The following is a 21,113-nucleotide window of genomic DNA, read 5'->3' on the forward strand; positions in this document are numbered from 1 at the left end:
AGCTCAAAGTAACAACAGAAGCCATCTTCCAACATTGACAGAAAAAAACACTAAAATCTTGTAGCATCATTTCAGTCACTGGCAGAGTGCAAGTACAACAAAAAAAAATAAATGTCAATTTAATTGACAAAAAAATTTCACTTTTCAGAAAGTGAAAAGAGTGACAATTTCTGAAAAGTGTCACTCAATATGTATAATGAGTGATGTAGAGTGAAATTCATTATGTATAGCTTATATATATAATCCTCCAGTTGCATTATATAATTCATGCAATTGAAGGTCCAAACATTATGTATAGAGTATCTCAATATTTCAATCCTTTAATTCTTGTAATTGTGATGATCATGATGTACAGATAATGAAAACCCAAAACTCAGTGTCTGAGAAAATTTGATTATTGTGAAGAAGTTAAGTATTGGGAATCAGCTGATTACCTCAAAACACCTGCAAAGATTTCCTGAGCTTTAATAGTCTCTCTGTCTGGGTCAGCACGGGGAAGACTGCTGACTGGACAGATGGGCAGAAGAAAGTCACTGACACTCTCCACAAGCCACAAAGTCATTGCTAAAGAAGTTACTGCTGTACCCAATTATGTTCATAGGTAGTTCAGCGAAAGGAAGAAATGTGTAAGGAAAAGGTGCAGGAACTGGGTTGATCACAAGAGTGGACAGAAGCTGGAGTTGGTGAATTAAGAGCTACCATCAGCTTTATTTATAATACCCTTTATATTTCAAATTGAAGTCTCAAAGGGAACATTCACACGCTGATGATGGGAAGCTACAGGGGACTGTAGCTACAGCGGCCCTGGAGCAGGCTGACAGAAGCAAGGTCACAATTTTACTCTTTCAGAAGAACCAAAGACCCCCATCAGTTGAAATTCATATGGCAAGTTGAACAAAGAGATTCCTGTTGAGGCCTGAAGAATCTTATCAATATGCAGAGAGCATATAGGGCAGTAATTTGGCCCTATCTACACCAGTCAGTGAAACAAACTTGTTCTTTTTGTGTTTGGATAAAATGTTCAATAGGTCTGAGTGTGGACAGAGTGGTTTTTCTGTATCCCTAATGTCTGATACAGACAAGATGCTTCCGAGGCATTTTGGCCTGCCTACTCATGAAAACAGATCCAACAAACAGTTAGAACCTGGTTTAGAATTCACCGATCCTCTGGGAATCTAGTGATGTAGATTCTATAATTTGCCTTTTATATCTGTGAATTATTTTGACGGAATAGCCAATGTCCGATATTAAATTTTACCACCAATATCGGCCGATACAGATACCATACTGATAATATTATGCATCTGTAAGCACCAGGTTAATATGGCCTTGTGTCATGCCAACAATTTTAATGACAACAGGGGGGAATTAGTGAGTCAGAACCCATGACCACCAAGAGTTTAAAATAAACAATTTTATTCTCAGCTGCAGCACCAAAGGAATGAAAAAAGTTCTGTTCTCTTTTGTTAAAAACTGTACAGTAAAATTGTTCCAAAATGTCCTCAGTCACAGGGCCGTACAGAGCCCTTTGGAGGGGCAAGGGCTTAAAGTTAAAAAGGGGCACATTGAACAAGATCTTAAAACACCGTACAACAACATAGCAACAACCCATATTAATCAAGAATCTAATATCTAATTGGATCATACTGTATCATTGTCATCATGTGGGAGCAATGTAAAGCAAATGTAGTCTGTTTTTCCTGACAGAATTAATATTGCTGTTTCTGCTGCTAAAAGGACCATAGGACAGAGGTCGCTGGTTATGAGGCATGTTATGAAATAAGAAAATTTGCTGCTATTTTAATACATAAGTCCTACTACTTCTGTTTAACCTGTATAGCAACTTAAAGTTCTATAACAACCTAAAGTGCAGACTGCTTTATAGATCAGAAAAAGCTCAGGGGTGGTTAACTCTACATTATTTTATGAAGTTAGCATCTCTGAGATCTAGAATTGTAAGACAGAGATATCAAGGGAAAGAAAACTCAGTAACTGTGTTTAGAGGCGAGGAGGCTTCATCCTCTATTGCGAGGACAGTTACAAAAAATAAATAGAAACTGTTTTTATAACTACATCAGAGCTACGTTTTTATTCACAAACAAGTGTATGCTGGGAAAAAATATCCATCCATCCATCCATTTTCCGTTCACCCTTGTCCCTAATGGGGTCGGGAGGGTTGCTGGTGCCTATCTCCAGCTACATTCCGGGCGAGAGGCGGGGTACACCCTGGACAGGTCGCCAGTCTGTCGCAGGGCAACACAGAGACATACAGGACAAACAACCATTCACACACACACTCACACCTAGGGAGAATTTAGAGAAACCAATTGACCTGACAGTCATGTTTTTGGACTGTGGGAGGAAGCCGGAGTACCCGGAGAGAACCCACGCATGCACAGGGAGAACATGCAAACTCCATGCAGAAAGACCCCGGCCGGGAATCGAACCCAGGACCTTCTTGCTGCAAAGCAACAGTGCTACCAACTGCGCCACTGTGCAGCCCGGAAAAAATATCCTTGCCCATAATTTGATAGTTAGAGCGTGGACGCAGATCCGCTCCCCTCCTCCTCACAATGGGCCCAGTGTCTGAACAACATGGAGGCAGAGGAACTGAGGAAATGAGTCAGCCGGACTCATTTATTTTGCCAAATTGTTCTATTTAGCTCAATATTATTGTTGAGGGACACAAGCAAGCCTCCTGACACACAGATAAAAATGAAAAATAAAAAAATTGAGAGAAAAAAACTCAAAAAGGGCACTAGGGGCATCAAGGATAAAAGGGGCAGTGGCTTAAGCCCTCTCCTCCCTGTGCACGTGCCTGTCCCTCGGTCTTCTACCCGCACTCTGAGTCCTCCACCTTTTAGGCGTTCGTTCCACCAGCTTGACAGGTAAAGATTGCCGATAGGCTGCTTCCAGGCACACCCACCACTGCACAGGTAACCAGCATCAACTATTTTTGGGGCCCCCCTTCCCTCCATTCAGGACATTTCATCCCAGCGCTGCGTGTCTCGAGGCTGAAACATCGTCAGTGACCACTCACACCCCCACCATGGACTGTTCTCCCTGCTGCCCTCTGGAAAGAGGTTCCGCAGCATCCGGTGCAGGTCCACCAGGTTCCGAAACAGCTTTTTCCCACTTGCCATCAGACTGCTGAACTCTTAACTGGACTGCACTCAAAAACTGGTCTCCACTTACCTTGCACATGTACAGAGCTAAATAACTTCTATTTTACTGTCATTCCTGCGCTTTATATTTTATATTTAGATTTATATTCCGGAGTAACCTCATAACATTAGAACCTCAAAACATTGTTCTGAGCCGTATGCAACGAAATTTCGTTCTGTATACACCCTGTGCATGCAAAATGATAATAAAGTAAGTCTAAGTCTAAGTCTAAGTCAATCTATCTATCTATCTATCTATCTATCTATCTAGAGATAGATATGCATAGAGAGCATACTGACCTACTGTATCTGCGTATGGTATAACAGCAGCACTACGGCTCAAAGGAAAGCTCTCCAAAGGGTTGTGAATACAGCCCAAAAAATCATTGGCTGCCCTCTCCCCTCACTGGAGGACCTGCACAGCGACCGCTGTCTAAGAAAAGCACAACACATCACAAAGGACACTTCTCACCCCAGACATTCTCTGTTCACACTGCTGCCTTCAGGCAGAAGATACAGAGCAATTAGAACAAGAACCAACCGTCTCAGAGACAGTTTCTACCATCTAGCAATAACAAAACTAAATGCAATCAAAAACAACCATTAATCATCATGAATGATGTATGTGAGAATGTGGCTATTCTTATTTAGTAGGTTTTTTTTGGGGGGGGGGGGGGGGGGGGGGGGGGGGGGGGGGTTACCAGTTATTTGTTAATTCTCACATTGTGGGTAAATTGTGAGACGGTTATTTTTTGTTTTTAAGCATATGCACTGACTGATGGCACCTTATAAATTTCGTTGTCCTTGTGACAATGCCAATAAAGATCCATCCATCCATCCATCCATCCATCTACCCACCCATATTCACACACACATACAGTAAGTATACTACATATAAACAAATTCTGAAACAATTTAATGTTTTTTTAAAAGATCAAATAATCATTACATTACCTAAGTTCATAATGTATCTACTAAATTAACCTTTTGCAAACTCCTCATATACTTTTTCATATTTATGATGTTCTGATATTCATGCTCTACTGTTTCATGTTTTTCAGTGTTCACATTTACCAGTATTATGCTTTTGTATTTAAAAAGTGTATGTCCAAATCTCAATCTTGCTATTACTGTTCCCTCCTTTCTCCTATTATTTTTTGAATTTTATGAATCCATCTTCCTTTTCTTTCTTGGTTTTGTTTTGCCATTCTTTCATCAGGTTTTGCTTGATAATACTCTTTCTTTCAGATTTACTTGTTCTTCCTAGAAAACTAACAGGATTTTGAATTGCCATGTTATCTGCCATCTCATTTCCTTCTACTCCAACATGTGCTGGTACGCACACAAATGTTACTGTTAAACCCATATTTTGTATTCTAAATAATGTATGTAATATGTCTCACAAAATGTCTGTCTGATTGATTATATTTTAAACTTAATGCAGAGCTCGAGTCTAAACAAATTATTGTTTGTAAATGATTTTATGTCTTCTACCCATTGTACATCTAATAATATTGCCAACATTTCTACTGATAATCCATCTGATTTGTTTTCCTATTTTAAGTTAAATTCTATTATCACAAATGCTATTCTTATTTTTTCAGTTTTTGATGCATATGTATAGATTAGAATATATTAATATATATTATATAATTGTACTGAATGATTATGATGTAAGCTTCATCTTTTTTCTTTTCCATTAATGTTAGAGACTTTATTGCCAAAGGTATTTGCTTACTTTTGGCAATATGTGAGCAAATATGCATATTTGCTCACATATTGTAAGTATGTGAACATATTTGCAAGATTGTGTTCCAGTCAAAATTGTAACACCATTGTGCCAAGTGTAAAGTTTGGTGGAGGGGCATTATAGTGTGGGGTTGATTTTCAGGAGCTGGGATTTACTCCTTAGTTCTAGTGAAAGGAACTCTGAATGCTTCAGCATACCAAGATATTTTTGACAATTCCATGGTCCCAACTTTGTGGGAACAGTTTGCAGCTGGCCCCTTCCTCTTCCAACATGACTGTGCACCAGTACACAAAGCAAAGTCCTTAAAGACATGGATGGCAGAGTCTGGTGTGGATAAACTTGACTGGTCTGCACAGAGTCCTGATCTCAACCTGATAGAAAACCTTTGGGATGAATTATAGCAGAGCCTGAGAGCCAGGCCTTCTTGTCCAACATCAGTTTAACCTTACAAATGCGCTCCTGGAGGAATGGTCAAAAATCCCCATAAACACTCCTAAACCTTCCCAGAATAGTTTAAGCCTTTCTAGCTGCAAAGGGAGGCCCTACATGAAACTGAACCCCATGGATTAGGAAAAGATATTACTTAAGCTCATCTGTGAGTCAAGGCAGGTGAGCAAATAATCTTGGCAATATAGTTATGTGGAATAAACCAAAAATTATGAAAAGGTCTAGCTGCTTGGGTGTGTATGAAAAATATTAACTGAAATACATAGAAATGAAGGGCTCAACTTTATCAGATCTTCATCTGTTCTTTTGTGAAAAGAAAAAAAACCCTTGATATATCAATGCTTATCACAGTTTAATAGACCATCCTTGTAACACAATTTCCACTAAAGTTGATTTGTTTATACATAAAGAATAAAATCTGTTTGAGAAACAAAATCTTATTTTATTACCCTAAAACACATTCTAAATCTTCTGATGCTTCATTGTGTCACCATGCAAACAGACTAAGAAACACTTTGAAAACAGAGTTAGTGAGCTGTTAATTGTTTAGCCAGTCTTTGAAGTGAACACTAAATCTAAAAAATAATACATAGCTTAACAGAGAGCAAGCACAGACTTTTTTTTAACCTGATAATATCAAGGGAACCAAGGGCTTTTTTCTAGGTTTTGTTTTCTCTAATGAACAGAAGTGAGCCTAACAGAAAACATGGTCACAATAAACTAATAAATTATACAGACAATAGAAAAATTTGTTATTCTGTGCTAGTGACTTGATAAAACTGCAAATACCAAACATTTAACACTTAAGTATTTGGAGTGAGTTAAGTAATAGAAAATTGTCAGATTATTACCAATACGCTTGGAGTTGAAATACATTAAAACACAGTAAATACAGTGCTCATATTCACAGACTAACTCAGTGTGGCTGTGAGCTCCTAAAAGCATGAGCATAAGAATCCAAAGTTTAAACAGACAACTGAAAAACAAGGTATATGATGTCTCCCTCAGCAGCAGATTGTAGCATTAAATAACAAAAAAATCTGTCAGTGAATGAATCTACTCCTTTAAATGCTGTTAATAATTGTTACAAGGGAGTAGTAACTGAAAACCCCTTTGGCCTCTTGCTATTGTTACAAATTCCTATAATATCAGATATGATCCATATATAAATATTACAGATGATCGTAAGAAATTTGGGGATTATAAACAAACATAAGCTTTAGAAGGTGAAATCTGAATCCAAAGTCGAGGCATGTTTTTTTCCAAAAAGGATCCATAAACTCAGTTGTTTAACAATTAAAAATACATATTCTGAAAAGTCTTTTTAACTGTTTAGAGACATACTAAAATACATAACAGGGCAGTTGAAGTCACCTCAGGAAGTTATTTAACCAGTAAAACAAAAATGCAATTTTTTCCCTTCAGAATGAAGAAAAAATGTATAATGAAGGCAATGTATTTATTCTAATGGAATAGTCAGCCACATTTAGTATTCAGCCAATTTAGCTGAGACTTTGTAGTGGTTTTGGTAACTAAGCAGTGGAAGCCATGATAGGAGTTAGCAAACTGTAACAGTGGCTCACAATATGTTGGCTCGTAAAAAATATCGAAAGTGGTTACAGGATATCTCAGGCAAAAAGGAAGCACACTAAAAGTCCCGAACACAAAGTGCACTTACAGTCAAACCAGTATACAACAGTAACAAGAAGAGGACAATGTATTTTCCCATACAGACCAGAAAAACTTGAACTTCCCTTTTGATGCGTTGATTCAGAACACAGCAGCAGGTACTTTAGAAGTTGGCACATCTGCTTTTAGAGAATAATAAAAGCTCAACAGACGTTCTCCATTACTATATGGGATCCTTTCACCATGTTTATAAAACATCCTTTGCTTTGGATGTAATGTGTATGACTGAGATTCTCCTACATTTGTAGCAAAACAAATCCATAATCTCAGTCCTCCAACAGCCAGCTCCTCTGTGTTGTATGCAGTGTTTTCAGTCAGCACCATGCTTGGCTCCAGCTTCATCTTAGAGAGGTTGGTGGTTCACTGTTTGGTGTGGGCAGGTATTCAGTAGCTGTGTCTCTCTTGTTGAAATTTATTGCCTAGAGAGTTGCTAAGGACTGGAGCATCAGGCTTCAGAGCTCAAGGAGGTTCGTGTTGGACTGGGAGGGAGGCGAGCGGCTGCACTGTGCTCAGTGCGGAAGCTGTAATCATACTAAAAGATAAAAATAGCAACAAAAAAAAGCAAATTTTTTACCTCCAAAAAATGTGTCAGTATTGGTCAACAACACATCAATTACACAATTATATTTGGTAAATAAATGTTGGTTTAGTTTTGTTGTGAGTGTTGGTACTACCAAGTGGCATCTTATGGACGTAATGTGTAACTACGAGGAAGATTTATTAATCCTCATTTACTTATAGACACAGCAGGCGTCAATAATCAAAAACAGAGACATTACACTATTTGATAGCTGATATTCAATTTACTTAAAAAATACCATCAAATAATGGCATCTAAGCATATTTAACATGTCTGTTGATATGTCCTTACAGTTGCAAATATCTATATTTCGACTGTTTGCTTTGCAAAAGTATTTGGCCCCCTTGAACTTTAAACCTTTTGCCGCTTTTCAGGCTTCAAACATAAAGATCTAAAATTGTTATTATTTTGTGAAGAATAAACAACAAATGGGACACAACTGTGAGGTGGAACGAAATTTATTGGATATTTTAAACTTTTTTTAACAAATAAACTGCAAAGTGGGGCGTGCAATGTTATTCGGCCCCTTTACTTTCAGTGAAGTACCAAACTCACTCCAGAAGTTCAGTGAGGACCTCTGAATGATCCAATGTTGTCCTAAATAACTGATGATGATAAACAGAATCCACCTGTGTGTAATCAAGTCCCTGTATAAATGCACCTGCTCTGTGATAGTCTCAGGGTTGTGTTTAAAGTGCAGAGAACATCATGAAGACCAAGGAACACACCAGGGAGGTCCGAGATATTGTTGTGGAGAAATTTAAAGCCAGATTTGGATACAAAAAGATAGTTAGTTAGTTTTAGTCAGACTCTCCCTGTCTATAATTTCCCGGATGATCCGTCCCTCTGTGTCTTTGTTAATTCAAGGTAATATATGAATGACGTCAAGCTTCGTGCTGCTCTCCAGAAAACTGCAAACATTGAGACTAATATGAACAGCGCAATAAACGTGAAAACAATCACGAATAAACGAGTCCGTAAAGTTGTGCAACAAAATGCCATTATAATTATTAATATTAAGATCACAAATCTGTGCAGCGGGATATCTGAGTTGTGGAGCGGCAGGAGGAGCGCTGTGTGCTGCTCTCTGACACCAAACGCAGGGCCACAACACAGAACCTGGACGATGGGTCAGGAAGAGGGGGGAGGATCTAAAATCCTATTTAGTTTTCCAGACAATACAGGAACACAAAAAAACATGCGCAAATTACTAACGTTTTTTTTTTTTGTACTGTTGTAACCATTAAACAATCTCCCCTTCATTTCAACCATATAATTGGAGATACGTTGTTGATGTTACCATTATAAAATAACTTGCAATTAAGCATTGGCAAAGATCAATGTAATTTTCACAGTTGGCGGAGAATTGTTTTTAGCAGTTGCTGAAAGTAACTAAAAAAAGTCACTTTTAATGTAACTTAGTTGCTTTCCAAATCAAGTAATCGGTAATCAAACTAAGTTACATTTTCAAGGAGTAATCAATAATCCGATTAAAGTTACTTTTTTAAAGTAACTATGCCATCACTGGCCACAAGCCACCTGGGAGACACATCAAATATGTGGAAGAAGGTGCTCTGGTCAGATGAAAGCAAAATCAAACTTTTTGGCCACAATGCAAAACGATATGCTTGGCGTAAAAGCAACACAGCTCATCACCCTGAACACACCATCCCCACTGTCAAACATGGTGGTGGCAGCATCATGGTTTGGGCCTGCTTTTCTTCAGCAGGGACAGGGAAGATGGTTAAAATTGATGGGAAGATGGATGGATGGACCCAAATACAGGACCATTCTGGAAGAAAACCTGTTGGAGTCTGCAAAAGACCAGAGACTGGGACGGAGATTTATCTTCCAACAAGACAATGATCCCAAACATAAAGCAAAACCTACAATGGAATGGTTCATAAATAAATATATCCAGGTGTTAGAATGCCCAAGTCAAAGTCCAGATCTGAATCCAATCGAGAATCTGTGGAAAGAACTGAAAACTGCTGTTCACAAGCGCTCTCCATCCAACCTCACTGAGCTCCAGCTATTTTGCAAGGAAGAATGGGCAAGAATTTCAGTCTCTCGATGTGCGAAACTGATAGATATACCCCATGCGACTTGCAGCAGTAATCGCAGCAAAAGGTGGCGCTACAAAGTACTAACGCAAGGGGGCCAAATAATATTGCAGTAGTTTTTTATTTATTAAAAAAGTTTAAAATATCCAATAAGTTTCATTCCACCTCATGATTGTGTCCAACTTGTTGATTCTTCACAATAAAAACTTTAGATCTTTATGTTTGAAGCCTGAAAAACGGCAAAAGGTTAAAAAGTTCAAAGATGCCGAATACTTTAGCAAAGCATTGTATATAATAAATAAGGACCAAAAGATGAGTATTTAGACTCAATATAAACTGTCACCTGTTCTAGATATTTCTAAGGTATGGAGCCCCAAAGGAGCAGTTGGGAATTTTTACTCTTTTGTGATACCTGATAAAAATCTTTGCGTTCTCTTGCAATAATGTACTAGTCCATTTATTCGGCATAATTAAAGTCTTTTTGCTATAATATAAGACTTTTGTGAGGTTTTTCCATGTATGTTAATATTACATTTCTGAGATATCTTAAGTTTTATATCTCTTTCTTGAGGATAACAATGCACCACAAATCTATGTGCAAGATTCAAAAGTAAAACAGGTAATTGGCTTTTCATCTCTTTCCATCCCTTTTAAGACATAAACTAAAACTTTCCCTAAGAAGGACAGACAGAAAAAATGCATTCAAACTATTTGGACTATTTTTGAGTATTGGTAGAAAAGTCATCTATTAGTTTTGATTGTGTCTTTTTCATGTTGGTAGCCTGAGTGGTTAATAAAGGGCCGTTTTCATGTGGAGCCCCATCTCAAGCTTACACAAACTAACATGAACATGCAGATCGATTTTCAAAGTTTTGTTGCACCATAGACTTAAGAATGTTTTCACCAGGCTCTTTAAATATGTATGTAATTTTAAACTGACATTTATCACTGTTACTGTATATAAAATAAACCAGGGTATATTTGCTAATTTATTGTGAAGGAACGCAATACTTTTGCGAAGACTCTCAACAGAATGTATTTTTGCCTATGTCCCTTAAGGGCCTCCGTACTAAAGAACTCCTCTAAGCAAATGAAGTGAAAAGTCTCTATTATATACTGTAGGTTTCTTCCCATAGAGGCTGATCTGCTATTTTGTATTTGATGTCTGTTTTAAATACACTTCTTGTGAATCATTGTCAAGAAATGTGTGAAAATATGCTAAAAATTAAGATAAATAGAATAAAATAATAGCAAACATGAAATTAAGAAACAGTTTCTTTCCTCACCTCTTTTTCAATCTCAGCTAGAGACTTGATAGTAATGCCCATCAGATCCACCTGCTGCAGCTGGAACAGGACACAGAAGGCTCGTTAGATACACCAGCTCTATCCCACGTTTCACTTCTTGCCTTTCCTACCCGAATATTTTTTAATCCATTAAACAATTAATTTAATACAGATGTCAGCAGTATCACACAATCCTTTTCCCATTTTACCCACATCATAATGTTCTTAACATGTTTTGACATGTGGCAGTCTCACAGGAAGGCATTGTTTTACACATTCTGTTCTAAAACTTGGAACAACATTTTTAAAGCTCAAGTTTAGGTTCACAGCTAAAGATGTACAGAATCTGGTATCCATAAATCAACTTGTCACCGAGATCTTTCATCTCCAACTACTTACTTCAGGAGAGGTGCAGGCAAACTTCTCAGAAATCATAAAGGGCACTCCATCCATAGCTGAAAGAGAGAAAATTCTTATAACCCTGCAGCTTTTACAGTCATAACAAAGAGATGGCTCAAGCTAGAAATGATACAATAGAATCACTTTAGTTCTTCAAAATTGAATTACTAAAGAATGTTTTATGATATGTCAAATACTCCAGAGCTGGTATTGGTACAATCTGCCTCAAACATTTTCATTTCAAAAAATGTCTCATAATAATACAAACTGATTAAACCAACAGTGACAATTGAATACTGACCTCAACTGAATATCTAAACCAGGCCCAGTGGCATGGGCCATTGTGCGCCCACCGAGGCAGCTGTGCCCCACTCCCAGAACTGGAAGCTTTTTTTTTCCTTTTTATCAGAGTGGCCAACTTTCTATCATTCCCATCTCGATTTGATACAGTAAGGGCTCCTGCACTTCCCATATCTGTGCCCTCTGTACCACACTCTTTTCAGCCGTTTCAACAGTTTAATCCATTGTTTAGATGTTGCAACGTGTTTTTCCGAGCCACCTTTAAACGCAACATGAGTGATAAGATGCTCGTGCCGGTTTTACACCTGTGCAGCAAGCAACAGAAACATGCTGCTGCTATTCAGAGCTGTGCAGGTGTGTTAGAATCATGGCACCAAACCAGCAAAATGCGGAGAACTTTGAAGGTTTTTTTCACCCAAACTAACAATTGATAGCTGAGTAATGCTGCTGGATACAGATAATGTTTGATATGTGATAACTAGCTAATGCCAATATATCACATTAAGCTTGTTAACAAGTGCAGGATACTAATATTATTGTTATTCATGTTCAAAAGCCCGTAATGCTGGTTACATTTACTTGAGTAACTTTTTGAGACAATATGTAGTTATAAGAGTAGATTTACTTTTTTCTTTTACTTGACTAATACGGTATTAGTATTGCTACTCTTACTTGAGTAGATTGATTTTGCATCTAAAGAAGTCTTGGAAACATTAGATTCTTAGAGTTCTGCAACGTATGAGCAGAACTCTAAGAACTCTAAGCTTATGCAAATTTCAGCATAATTACTCAACATTTTATACATGTCAATATTTACACCCTTATTGTTTATTTTGTATTAATAAATCTGGTTATTATATTTGAAAGGTTATATACAGGTTTGTTTATGTATTTATATGAAAGTAAAAGCTTGTTTAGTCTGCCCCTAAAAAGAAGCCAATGCCTCCCAACTAAACTCCTTGGGCAGGGTTGTTCTAGACCAGGGGTCGGCAACCTTTTCTATTCAAAGAGCCATTTGGGACCGCCTCCCAATAAAAAGAAAGCACTTGGAGCCACAACCCATTTTGACTTCATATATATAAAACCTATACGCTATGTACAAAAATCGATACTATGTTGCGTTTATGAAATCAACAAACTGCTGCAGAGAACACAAAATTTTATTTCTGCATGTAACAAAACGCATTTTACACTTTGTTGATGCTCAATTTCAAACAAAATACCCTCTGTCTATTTGGGTCTTTGTATTTAAGAAATAAAAATCGAAACTTACCCAACCCGCACTGAAGGAAAAATAGAAAGAGAATGCAGTCACCTGTCCTCCTCTTATTCAGGAGATAAAAATCAAAACTTATCCAAATATTATCCACCGGCACTGAACAAACCAAGCAAACCTAAAAATGCGCAGTCTGCTTCTGTGTCCGTCCCGTAGTACGGTACAGAGCCCTCTAGGGTAGTGGTCCCCAACCTTTTTAGCCGGGTGGACCGGTCAGCCCTTTGTAATTTTGATGTGGACTGGGGGGGCGCGTCGTAAGTATCGAGTCCGGGGGTTGGGCGGGGGGGTAACCCCCTCGTTTTTCGCGGTGGTTACGTTCCAAAAAGAACCCGTGATAGGCGAAATCCGCGAAGTAGGAACCTTTATTTTATTTTTTTTACAATTATTATACAATAAAATACTCCATAATACATTGAAACCAAAGAACAAAACCTCTTTACAGGCCCAAACATTTGTTTAACAAATAAAAAGTACTGTATAAACTTTTTTTTTTTTTTTTTACAAATAACTACTGTACTGTAAAATAATAATGAACTGAAAGCGGATTCCCGTGCCCAAATTGCGGAGATCAGTGCCGCCCCACCGCGACCTGAGTCATTGGATTAGAAAGGGAGAAAATAAAAAAATATTATGAAAAAACAAACAAACAAAAAAAGTACAGTAGCACAAATAGTGACTCACGAGTATTTCACTGCTCTTCTAACTGAGCCGCTGCATCCTGACTCCGCTCTGTAGCGTTTTGGGTTTTTTTCTTCTAACGCCCGCGGTGCAGGTGTGTTTTTTTCGAGAGAAGAACATAGTTATCGGTAGCTGTTGTCGCTCTTTTTTCTTCTGGGCAAAAAGATTCTTATAAACCGACATGCCACCATCGATTATGTTAAATATGGCAAGCTGTTTTACGTATGTGTACATATTAAACCGTAACGTTGTTGACACACAGGTAGAGAAGAAGCAGAGAGACTGGTTAGCCAATCAGAATGAAGAACACAATGCACGATGCAAATCCGTGAAGCAGCTAGACCGCGAAAGGTGAACTGCGAAATAGCGAGGGTTCACTGTACTCTGATGTTGTTTTCTTACTCATTCTGCTGCAAGTTGGCTCAATTTTGACGCGCAAGACGTAACCGGTAAAATCCGGTTAAGGATTTTCATAATAAAAGATCCGGAAGTAGTTCATTATTTCCTGCGCGGCCCAGTACCAATTGGCCCGGTGGTTGGGGACCACTACTCTAGGAGACATGGGGAATGTTTTTCTTTTGCGTTCCCTCGCAAAACCTTTTGCGTTACCTCGCATACTGGTCAGTTATGCAGCATAATTGAATACTGTAGGCCTTTCTTATGGTGGGCGCCGCATTTTCTGCTTTAATGGTTATGTGAGGTTTTTCCATAAATGTTAGCAGCCTATTTTTTTGTGAAATAGCTGAAGTTTTATATCTTTCTTTAGGATAGAAAGGCACCACAAACCTACGATATAAACAGAAACCTTCCGTAAGTAGGAAAGAAATAAAAATACATCCTAATTTCGACTATTTCTGAGTTACTATCGCGGTTAATAAATCATCTGACAGTTTTGATTGTGTCTCTGTTGTGTAAATAGTCTGAATGGTTTAAAGAGCTGCTTTCAGTGCTGCTCCATCTTAGCCTTAACAGACATAAACATACAGTAAAAAATTAATCGATTTTCAATCAGTGTTTTGCACCAAACAATTTTTACTATTTACAAGTTTTTATTATTAAAAACACGACAAACTAATGATGGTAAAGGGCCGCACTGGGTTAACTCGGGGAATCTCATCTGTCCGTGTATCAATCAACTCCAAACCTCTTCTTTGTTCTGTCACAATTATCGATTTATTCCATTTTGATGATTATGCTCCAAACTTTGCAAGGACTGACCGCCCCGCTCACCGCTTCCTCATACACACAAAGCCAGTATCCTTCCCATTCATACCTGGTGACGTCACGTCGACACACCTAAGTGTCAAAGCCGCCTGCTCCCGTCATATCAATAATTACTTATTTCATTCATATGGCTCTTACAGAGCCTCAGTGAAAACTTGTTTATTATTATTAACTGTTCGGTGCAAAACACTGATTGAAAATCGATTTATTTTTTACTGCCTGTTTATGTCTGTTAAGGCTAAGATGGAGCAGCACTGAAAGCAGCTCTTTAAACCATTCAGACTAGAACACAACAGAGACACAATCAAAACTGTCAGATGACTTATTACTCGCGATAATAACTCAGAAATAGTCCAAATTATAATGTGTTTTTATTTCTTTCCTAGGTTTCTGTTTATATCGTAGGTTTGTGCCTTTCTATCCTAAAGAAAGATATAAAACTTCAGATATTTCACAAAAAGATACTAACATTCATGGAAAAACCTCACATAACCTTATATTAAAGCATAAAGTACGGCGCCCACCGTAAGAAAGGCTTACAGTATTCAATTATGCTGCATAACTGACCAGTACAGTATTGCGAGGGAACGCAAAAGTTTTGCGAGGTAACGCAAAAGAAAAAAAATTCCCCATGTCTCCTAGGGGGCTCCGAACGCTTCAGCCTTTCGCATCAGCTCCGAAACGGCCTTTTTTCTCTCCTCTCCCTCAGGATATTTTTTAGCAAAGACAGAGTGTTTGCTCTTGAAATGTCTTTCAACATTTGACTTCTTGTTGTTTGCCAGTCTTTCACCACATATTAAGCTGACTGGTGAACCAGTTTCATCAGCGGTGAAAGCAAAATGATCTGTTCACGTAGCATTAAATGTCCTGCCATCTTCAGAATGTTTCCTTTTCTTGGATTTATTCATGATGTATCTTCCAGGCAAGGATCAAAAAGTCAATAAATCAGTGTGCTAAAAATATGCGATCTGCCAGACATGTGGGGTATGCCAGGAATGCCTGTCGCACATCGGCGGACATGACGTATATTTTGGGTGCTAAAAATTTTCAAAACTTTTGTTTTAATGTTACAAGTTTACCATAATCTTCAGATTTAGAAATTTATTTTAAAATGATTTTAATTTATAATTTTTTAATGATTTAATTTTAATAAAATATTCTATTTCCCAAAGTCACTGGGAGCCACAACAGAAGGATGAAAGAGCCACACGTGGCTCCGGAGCCATTGGTTGCCGACCCGTTCTAGACAAAGAATCTAAAATCATGGAATAAATCAAACTATTCCCTGGTTACCATTTTAATCCAGGAAAATAATTTGGACTTAAAAAACAAAGAAGAAAGTCTTACAGACCTGAGATAGCATACAGATTGGAGTTCTGGTGCTCATAGTCTGGTCTGGTGGTGTTCTTTCCTCTGAAGCTAGCTGGCAGGGTCATGGAAATATGCCTGCAAAAATGACCAAAGAAGTTTGCCTTCCTGAGGGCTATTTCACAAAACCAGGATAGCAGATTAGGCCAGGATTTTCCAGATATCCTGGCTTAATTAAGCCTTGATTCAGTGTCACAAAAGTGGCAACACATAAGTTACCATGGCAATTTATCCTGTGCAGCTAGCCTGCTCCAGACCAGGCTAACAGCAAGGCTTTGTTATTCCTGGAGCCTTATCTGTTCAGCCAGCAGTCACATCCATCAAATCTACAAGGGCTCCATCCATCCATCCATCCATTTTCCGTTCACCCTTGTCCCTAATGGGGTCGGGAGGGTTGCTGGTGCCCATCTCCAGCTACATTCCGGGCGAGAGGCGGGGTACACCCTGGACAGGTCGCCAGTCTGTCGCAGGGCATCTACAAGGGCTCATTTTCAGAAAATTATAGATTTTTTAATATTTTTAGTAAGAGGTAATGTGCCTTTAAAAAAACTCTAGGATTTAGGAAAACACCCGAATATTTAATACAATACAATACATACTTGAATTTGGTACCCTAAGAATATTTAGCTAAGCATACAAACATTCTGACTCATCAGTAGGCCTGTCGCGATAAACGGTAAATCAATTAATCGTACGATAAATTAAAACTATCGACGTCATTTTAATTATCGGCATTATCGTCTCTTTCGGCCTTTTTCTCTTTCTGTTGATGACACCAAGTGAAAAAAGGCTCAACTCCAGCTCTCTCCACTGACTCCTCCCTTCCTCATTTCCTTAGTGTAAAGCCCAGCGCACACTATCTTATCCTGCACGACCTTAGAGCTGTCAGCCGATTGTCGGCCCATTTTCAAAACCTGACAGATCACACATTAGCCGACAGAAATCCTAGGTATAACGGTTCGATCGGGTTCGTTCCTGCCGTGTGGTGTCCAACAATGGGCACAAAATAATGGCTACAAGTTCAGTGAACTAATTTTAAAACCAGGCATTAATCAATGCTTTACTACAATCTACCTGCAATGCATGTGGCTAGTGTCAGTCCTGACTGAATGAAAATCATTCTAACCTATTTACGTCACGTTAACGAAGAACAGCTGAAAAGTTACCGGGTTTATCAACTGAGGTAGCAATTTCGCTCCAACTCCTCCCCTTGTCATTTCTATATTCTTTGCATGTTGAATAAACATTAATGTTGTTTCCACGTATCATCTCCGATGTCCGCTGGACTTCGGGTTGCATCGTGTCAGCTGTTTGGGATTCCCCTCTGTAATTTCCCCTCAGAAAGAGCGGAGGAAAATCCGCGCTTTCTGATTGGCTACCTGTCACATTCAACAGGTTGCGTTAAAGCTCCCAGTCGGGGACAATTTAGATCGGAGCGGCAACGACGATCTACCATAACACACCACACAATCTTAGAAAGACCAACGTTTTAAGATTGTGTTAAGGGGAAAAATAGGAGCAAAAATCATGTAGTGTGAACTATTGCATCAGGTGGTCGATGTGCCCATCTTCTCTATTTAAATCTAATTATTACTGAAGGGCAACATAATATACAGACTTCATAATCTTTTGGTTGAATGCAGTATTTATTTCCACTTTGGCTTTATGTTGTTTAGTTTTTTTTTTTCAAGTGAGTTTTTTGTTCATGGAGACTGAGAATCCATTTTATTTTTGTTTTTGGTTGTTTTGTTTATTTTGTTTATCAGTTCCAGTGTTAAGTGTTCTTTTGAAAATAAAGTGTATCTATCTTTGGCAGGAAATCACATGCATTATTACGTCATTTCCATTAAATCAGTGTAAAAAGGTCTTCAAACAATATTATCGTTTATCGCATTAATTTTTGAGACAATTAATTGTTGAGCAAAATTTGCGATCGTGACAGGCCTACTCATCAGGGTTCGATTTTATGTAATATTTCTTTTAACTTATTTCACTTCTAAATGAGATCTTAAATTAAGCATAGCTTGATTTAAGATCCACTGACTGACTATGTCTTTAGGATTTAACTGAAGTGCAAAAAAATATTTATATTGTATTCTTTTTATGTTTGCCTTTTTAATACTCTATATTTAGTGTTTTGAGTGTTGTCAATAAAGTCTTGAAATAACACATAATTACCTAATCTTATTTTCACATTTTCTGGCTATTAGTAACATTTTTAAAACAAAAACACAGTGGAGCATTGTGGACTGCCTTAGCTGCCCTACTTAGCATGTTTTCTGGGAGAAACCCTGAGTTCACTGGACATACTTGGGCATAGGAGTAGATGAGATTGGAACAGTGGAGGAATTAGCATTTTGGACATTGTTGGTTGTTGGTGTGTGCGTCGAGTCTGGAGCACGAGGAACATTCCCCATGCGATACCAGATTCCCATGTTGTTGAGCTCCCTGCAATCAAATGGAACACAGAGAGACAACAGAAGAAAAACCTTATCCAATTAAATAGCCCACACAACAAAACTCTCAATTACCAAAAATAAAAATTGAAGTGAACTAGTCTACAGTAGGTAAGTTGAATATGTTAAATATTAACTGCCATTAACAATGGCACTAAGGTACAAAATTTTCAGGAGAATATTTTTCAGTTGTTATAAATTCATACCCTATTTGGTAAAAAAAATATTTGCCCAAATGGACAGATTTCCGCTGCCTTTTTTTTTCATAACTAAATGCAGATTTTAGTGAGTGAGAACAATGGGGATACCAAGACAATGGAAAGAAAAAAGATGAAAATGTGGGTTAATCACAACTGATACTAACATAGCACTTTTCAGCACCAATATTGTGCCAAGTTTACATCATATTATGAAGAAATGAAATCAAGTTTTGCTAACGTCATTTGGATTTTTAATTAGTGATAAGTTGAAAAGTCTCTAGTTACTGTCCCCGTTTCTACTTGAGTGAAGTTGCCCCACTCACCTTCTTCAAATCTAACAAAATTCGTCTTAAATGTTTGTGCTACATTGGTGCTGGTTTTGTGCAGCAAAATTTTTTGTTTGTGCCTCTATCTTTATGAAGATATAAAGAAATGTTTCCAGAGGCCATGAAAGGTCAACCAGCCCCCCACACACACTTTTATGAATTCAAACAAATTTGGTGTAAATCAACTCGACAAAGTTTGTGCAGAAAAAAAATTTGTTTTTGTTTTTCCCAGTATCATTTTAAAGATAATAATAAAAATGTTTCCAGGGCTCATCAGAGGTCATCTGAGGTTGACCATCTCCAACCCCTATTTACATTTCCAAAATAAACAAATAAATAAAATAAACAAATTTTGTGTCACTCAACTCGGCTAAGTTTGTGCTGGTTGGTCACACCTAAGCATTTTTAAATGAAATTCACAGTTCCAACATGAATAGATTTTCATTGACCTTTGATGACTTCTGGACACTTTTTTATTATCTTTAAAATGATACCGGCACAAACAAAAACTTTTGCTGCACAAACCAGGACAGACTTTGCCGAGTTTATTGACACCAAATTTATTTATTTTTGCAAATGTGACCAAGGAGCAAAAGGGGTGGTTGATCTCTGAAAACCCCTGAAAAACATGAAAATCTTTACTGCACAAACATAGTCGAGTTGTTTGACACCAATTTTGTCTGATTTGAAGACGGTGGTGGGCTGGTTGACCTTTTATGACCTCTGGAAACATTTCCTAATATCTTTAAAATGATAGCGGCACAACTGAAAATTTTTGCTGCACAACCCAGCACCAACGTAGCACAAATGTTTGAAACAAATTTTATTAGATTTGAAGAACTTCCCTCAGGTCCTGTTTGCTATCCCAGAGACAGCCACAGCATGCCCTTTTACGCTGTGTAGCTTTCTAGTGATTCAACCTGGAGCAGCTCAGGGACAGAATATTTTTACAATGCCAATGAGAACATTTTCTAGTTTTTTTTAGATCTCACATCTGAAAGTTTCGTATATTTTTAGGATACTAAAAACAAACAACAATGTTCCTCATGTGACCAACAATGGCAATGCAATTTCAAAGTTTCTCATATTTTATGACTATAAAATGTTAACAGCAGGGTATTCCGTTGCACATGCAAAACATTGACACCAACAAAACATACAGTTGATGGGTGCTGCAGTTGCAGACAGCTTTATCAATTCACTTCTACCAGAACTCTGATGAGTGTGACAACTCATCAGCTACAATACATTTCCTGGCTAAATATTTGTGTGAAAAACAATAATTTAGCCCAGACTTCTTTTTCTTGGTAATTTGTTGCCCAAAGGTTGACAACCGATATCAGATTGCTCACCCAATAAAGGTATACTGAGGAGGGGCCTGTTTGGTTCGTCCCAAGATACGGATGTCACAGATAGCTGCCTCTGTTGAATCTCTCGGAATAAACTTGATACAAAGCCGCCTCTTTCTGAAAGCCTGTTCCTCTGTAAGGGACAAAAAAGACATATCATCGCTGTACTACCAAAACAATCTCTAATAAATACAAAAAAGTGATAAAGTACAGAGCCCCCTAGGGGACACGGGGAAAAATTTTTTACGTTACCTCGCAATACTTTTTGCGTTCCCTCGCAATATGCTGACTGCGATATTTGCTGGTCTATTTTGTATACTGTCACAAAGGTCAATTTCAAATTTCAAATATATACACATTTAAAGAGCCTCAGTGTTTATTCTCAACTCTTTGGTGCAAAAACTGATTGAAATTCAATTTATTCACTGCATGTTTATGTCTGTTTGTGAACAGACATTGTCATCAAGGTAAGGTAGGCAGACATCATCACGCAAACCCCACAAACACTCCTCCATGCTTCTCTGAAATTCTGCTGGGGCTGAACTGAGTCCAAATGGG

The 21,113-nt window shown here is 38.0% G+C and overlaps 1 protein-coding gene across 2 annotated transcripts in view; it reads right to left on the reverse strand.

Annotated features, from left to right (window-relative positions):
* Positions 1-5,694: 5,694 nt before the first annotated feature.
* The window catches only part of mvb12ba (multivesicular body subunit 12Ba), a 37,559-nt gene continuing 22,140 nt past the window's right edge, over positions 5,695-21,113 (reverse strand). The window contains exons 5-10 of one of the 2 annotated variants that reach the window (XM_028024717.1): positions 20,559-20,688; positions 18,535-18,672; positions 16,208-16,302; positions 11,379-11,434; positions 10,980-11,039; positions 5,695-7,571 (exon numbers count right to left, since the gene is read on the reverse strand). In XM_028024717.1, coding sequence (XP_027880518.1) covers positions 7,560-7,571; positions 10,980-11,039; positions 11,379-11,434; positions 16,208-16,302; positions 18,535-18,672; positions 20,559-20,688 — 491 coding nt within the window. In that variant the 3' untranslated portion in view covers positions 5,695-7,559. Of the gene's footprint in view, positions 7,583-10,979; positions 11,040-11,378; positions 11,435-16,207; positions 16,303-18,534; positions 18,673-20,558; positions 20,689-21,113 lie in introns of both variants that reach the window. The other variant, XM_028024715.1, reaches the window with a different exon arrangement.

The sequence above is a fragment of the Xiphophorus couchianus genome, chromosome 8 (assembly GCF_001444195.1).
Source record: "Xiphophorus couchianus chromosome 8, X_couchianus-1.0, whole genome shotgun sequence".
In the NCBI taxonomy this organism is placed as follows: Eukaryota; Metazoa; Chordata; class Actinopteri; order Cyprinodontiformes; family Poeciliidae; genus Xiphophorus; species Xiphophorus couchianus.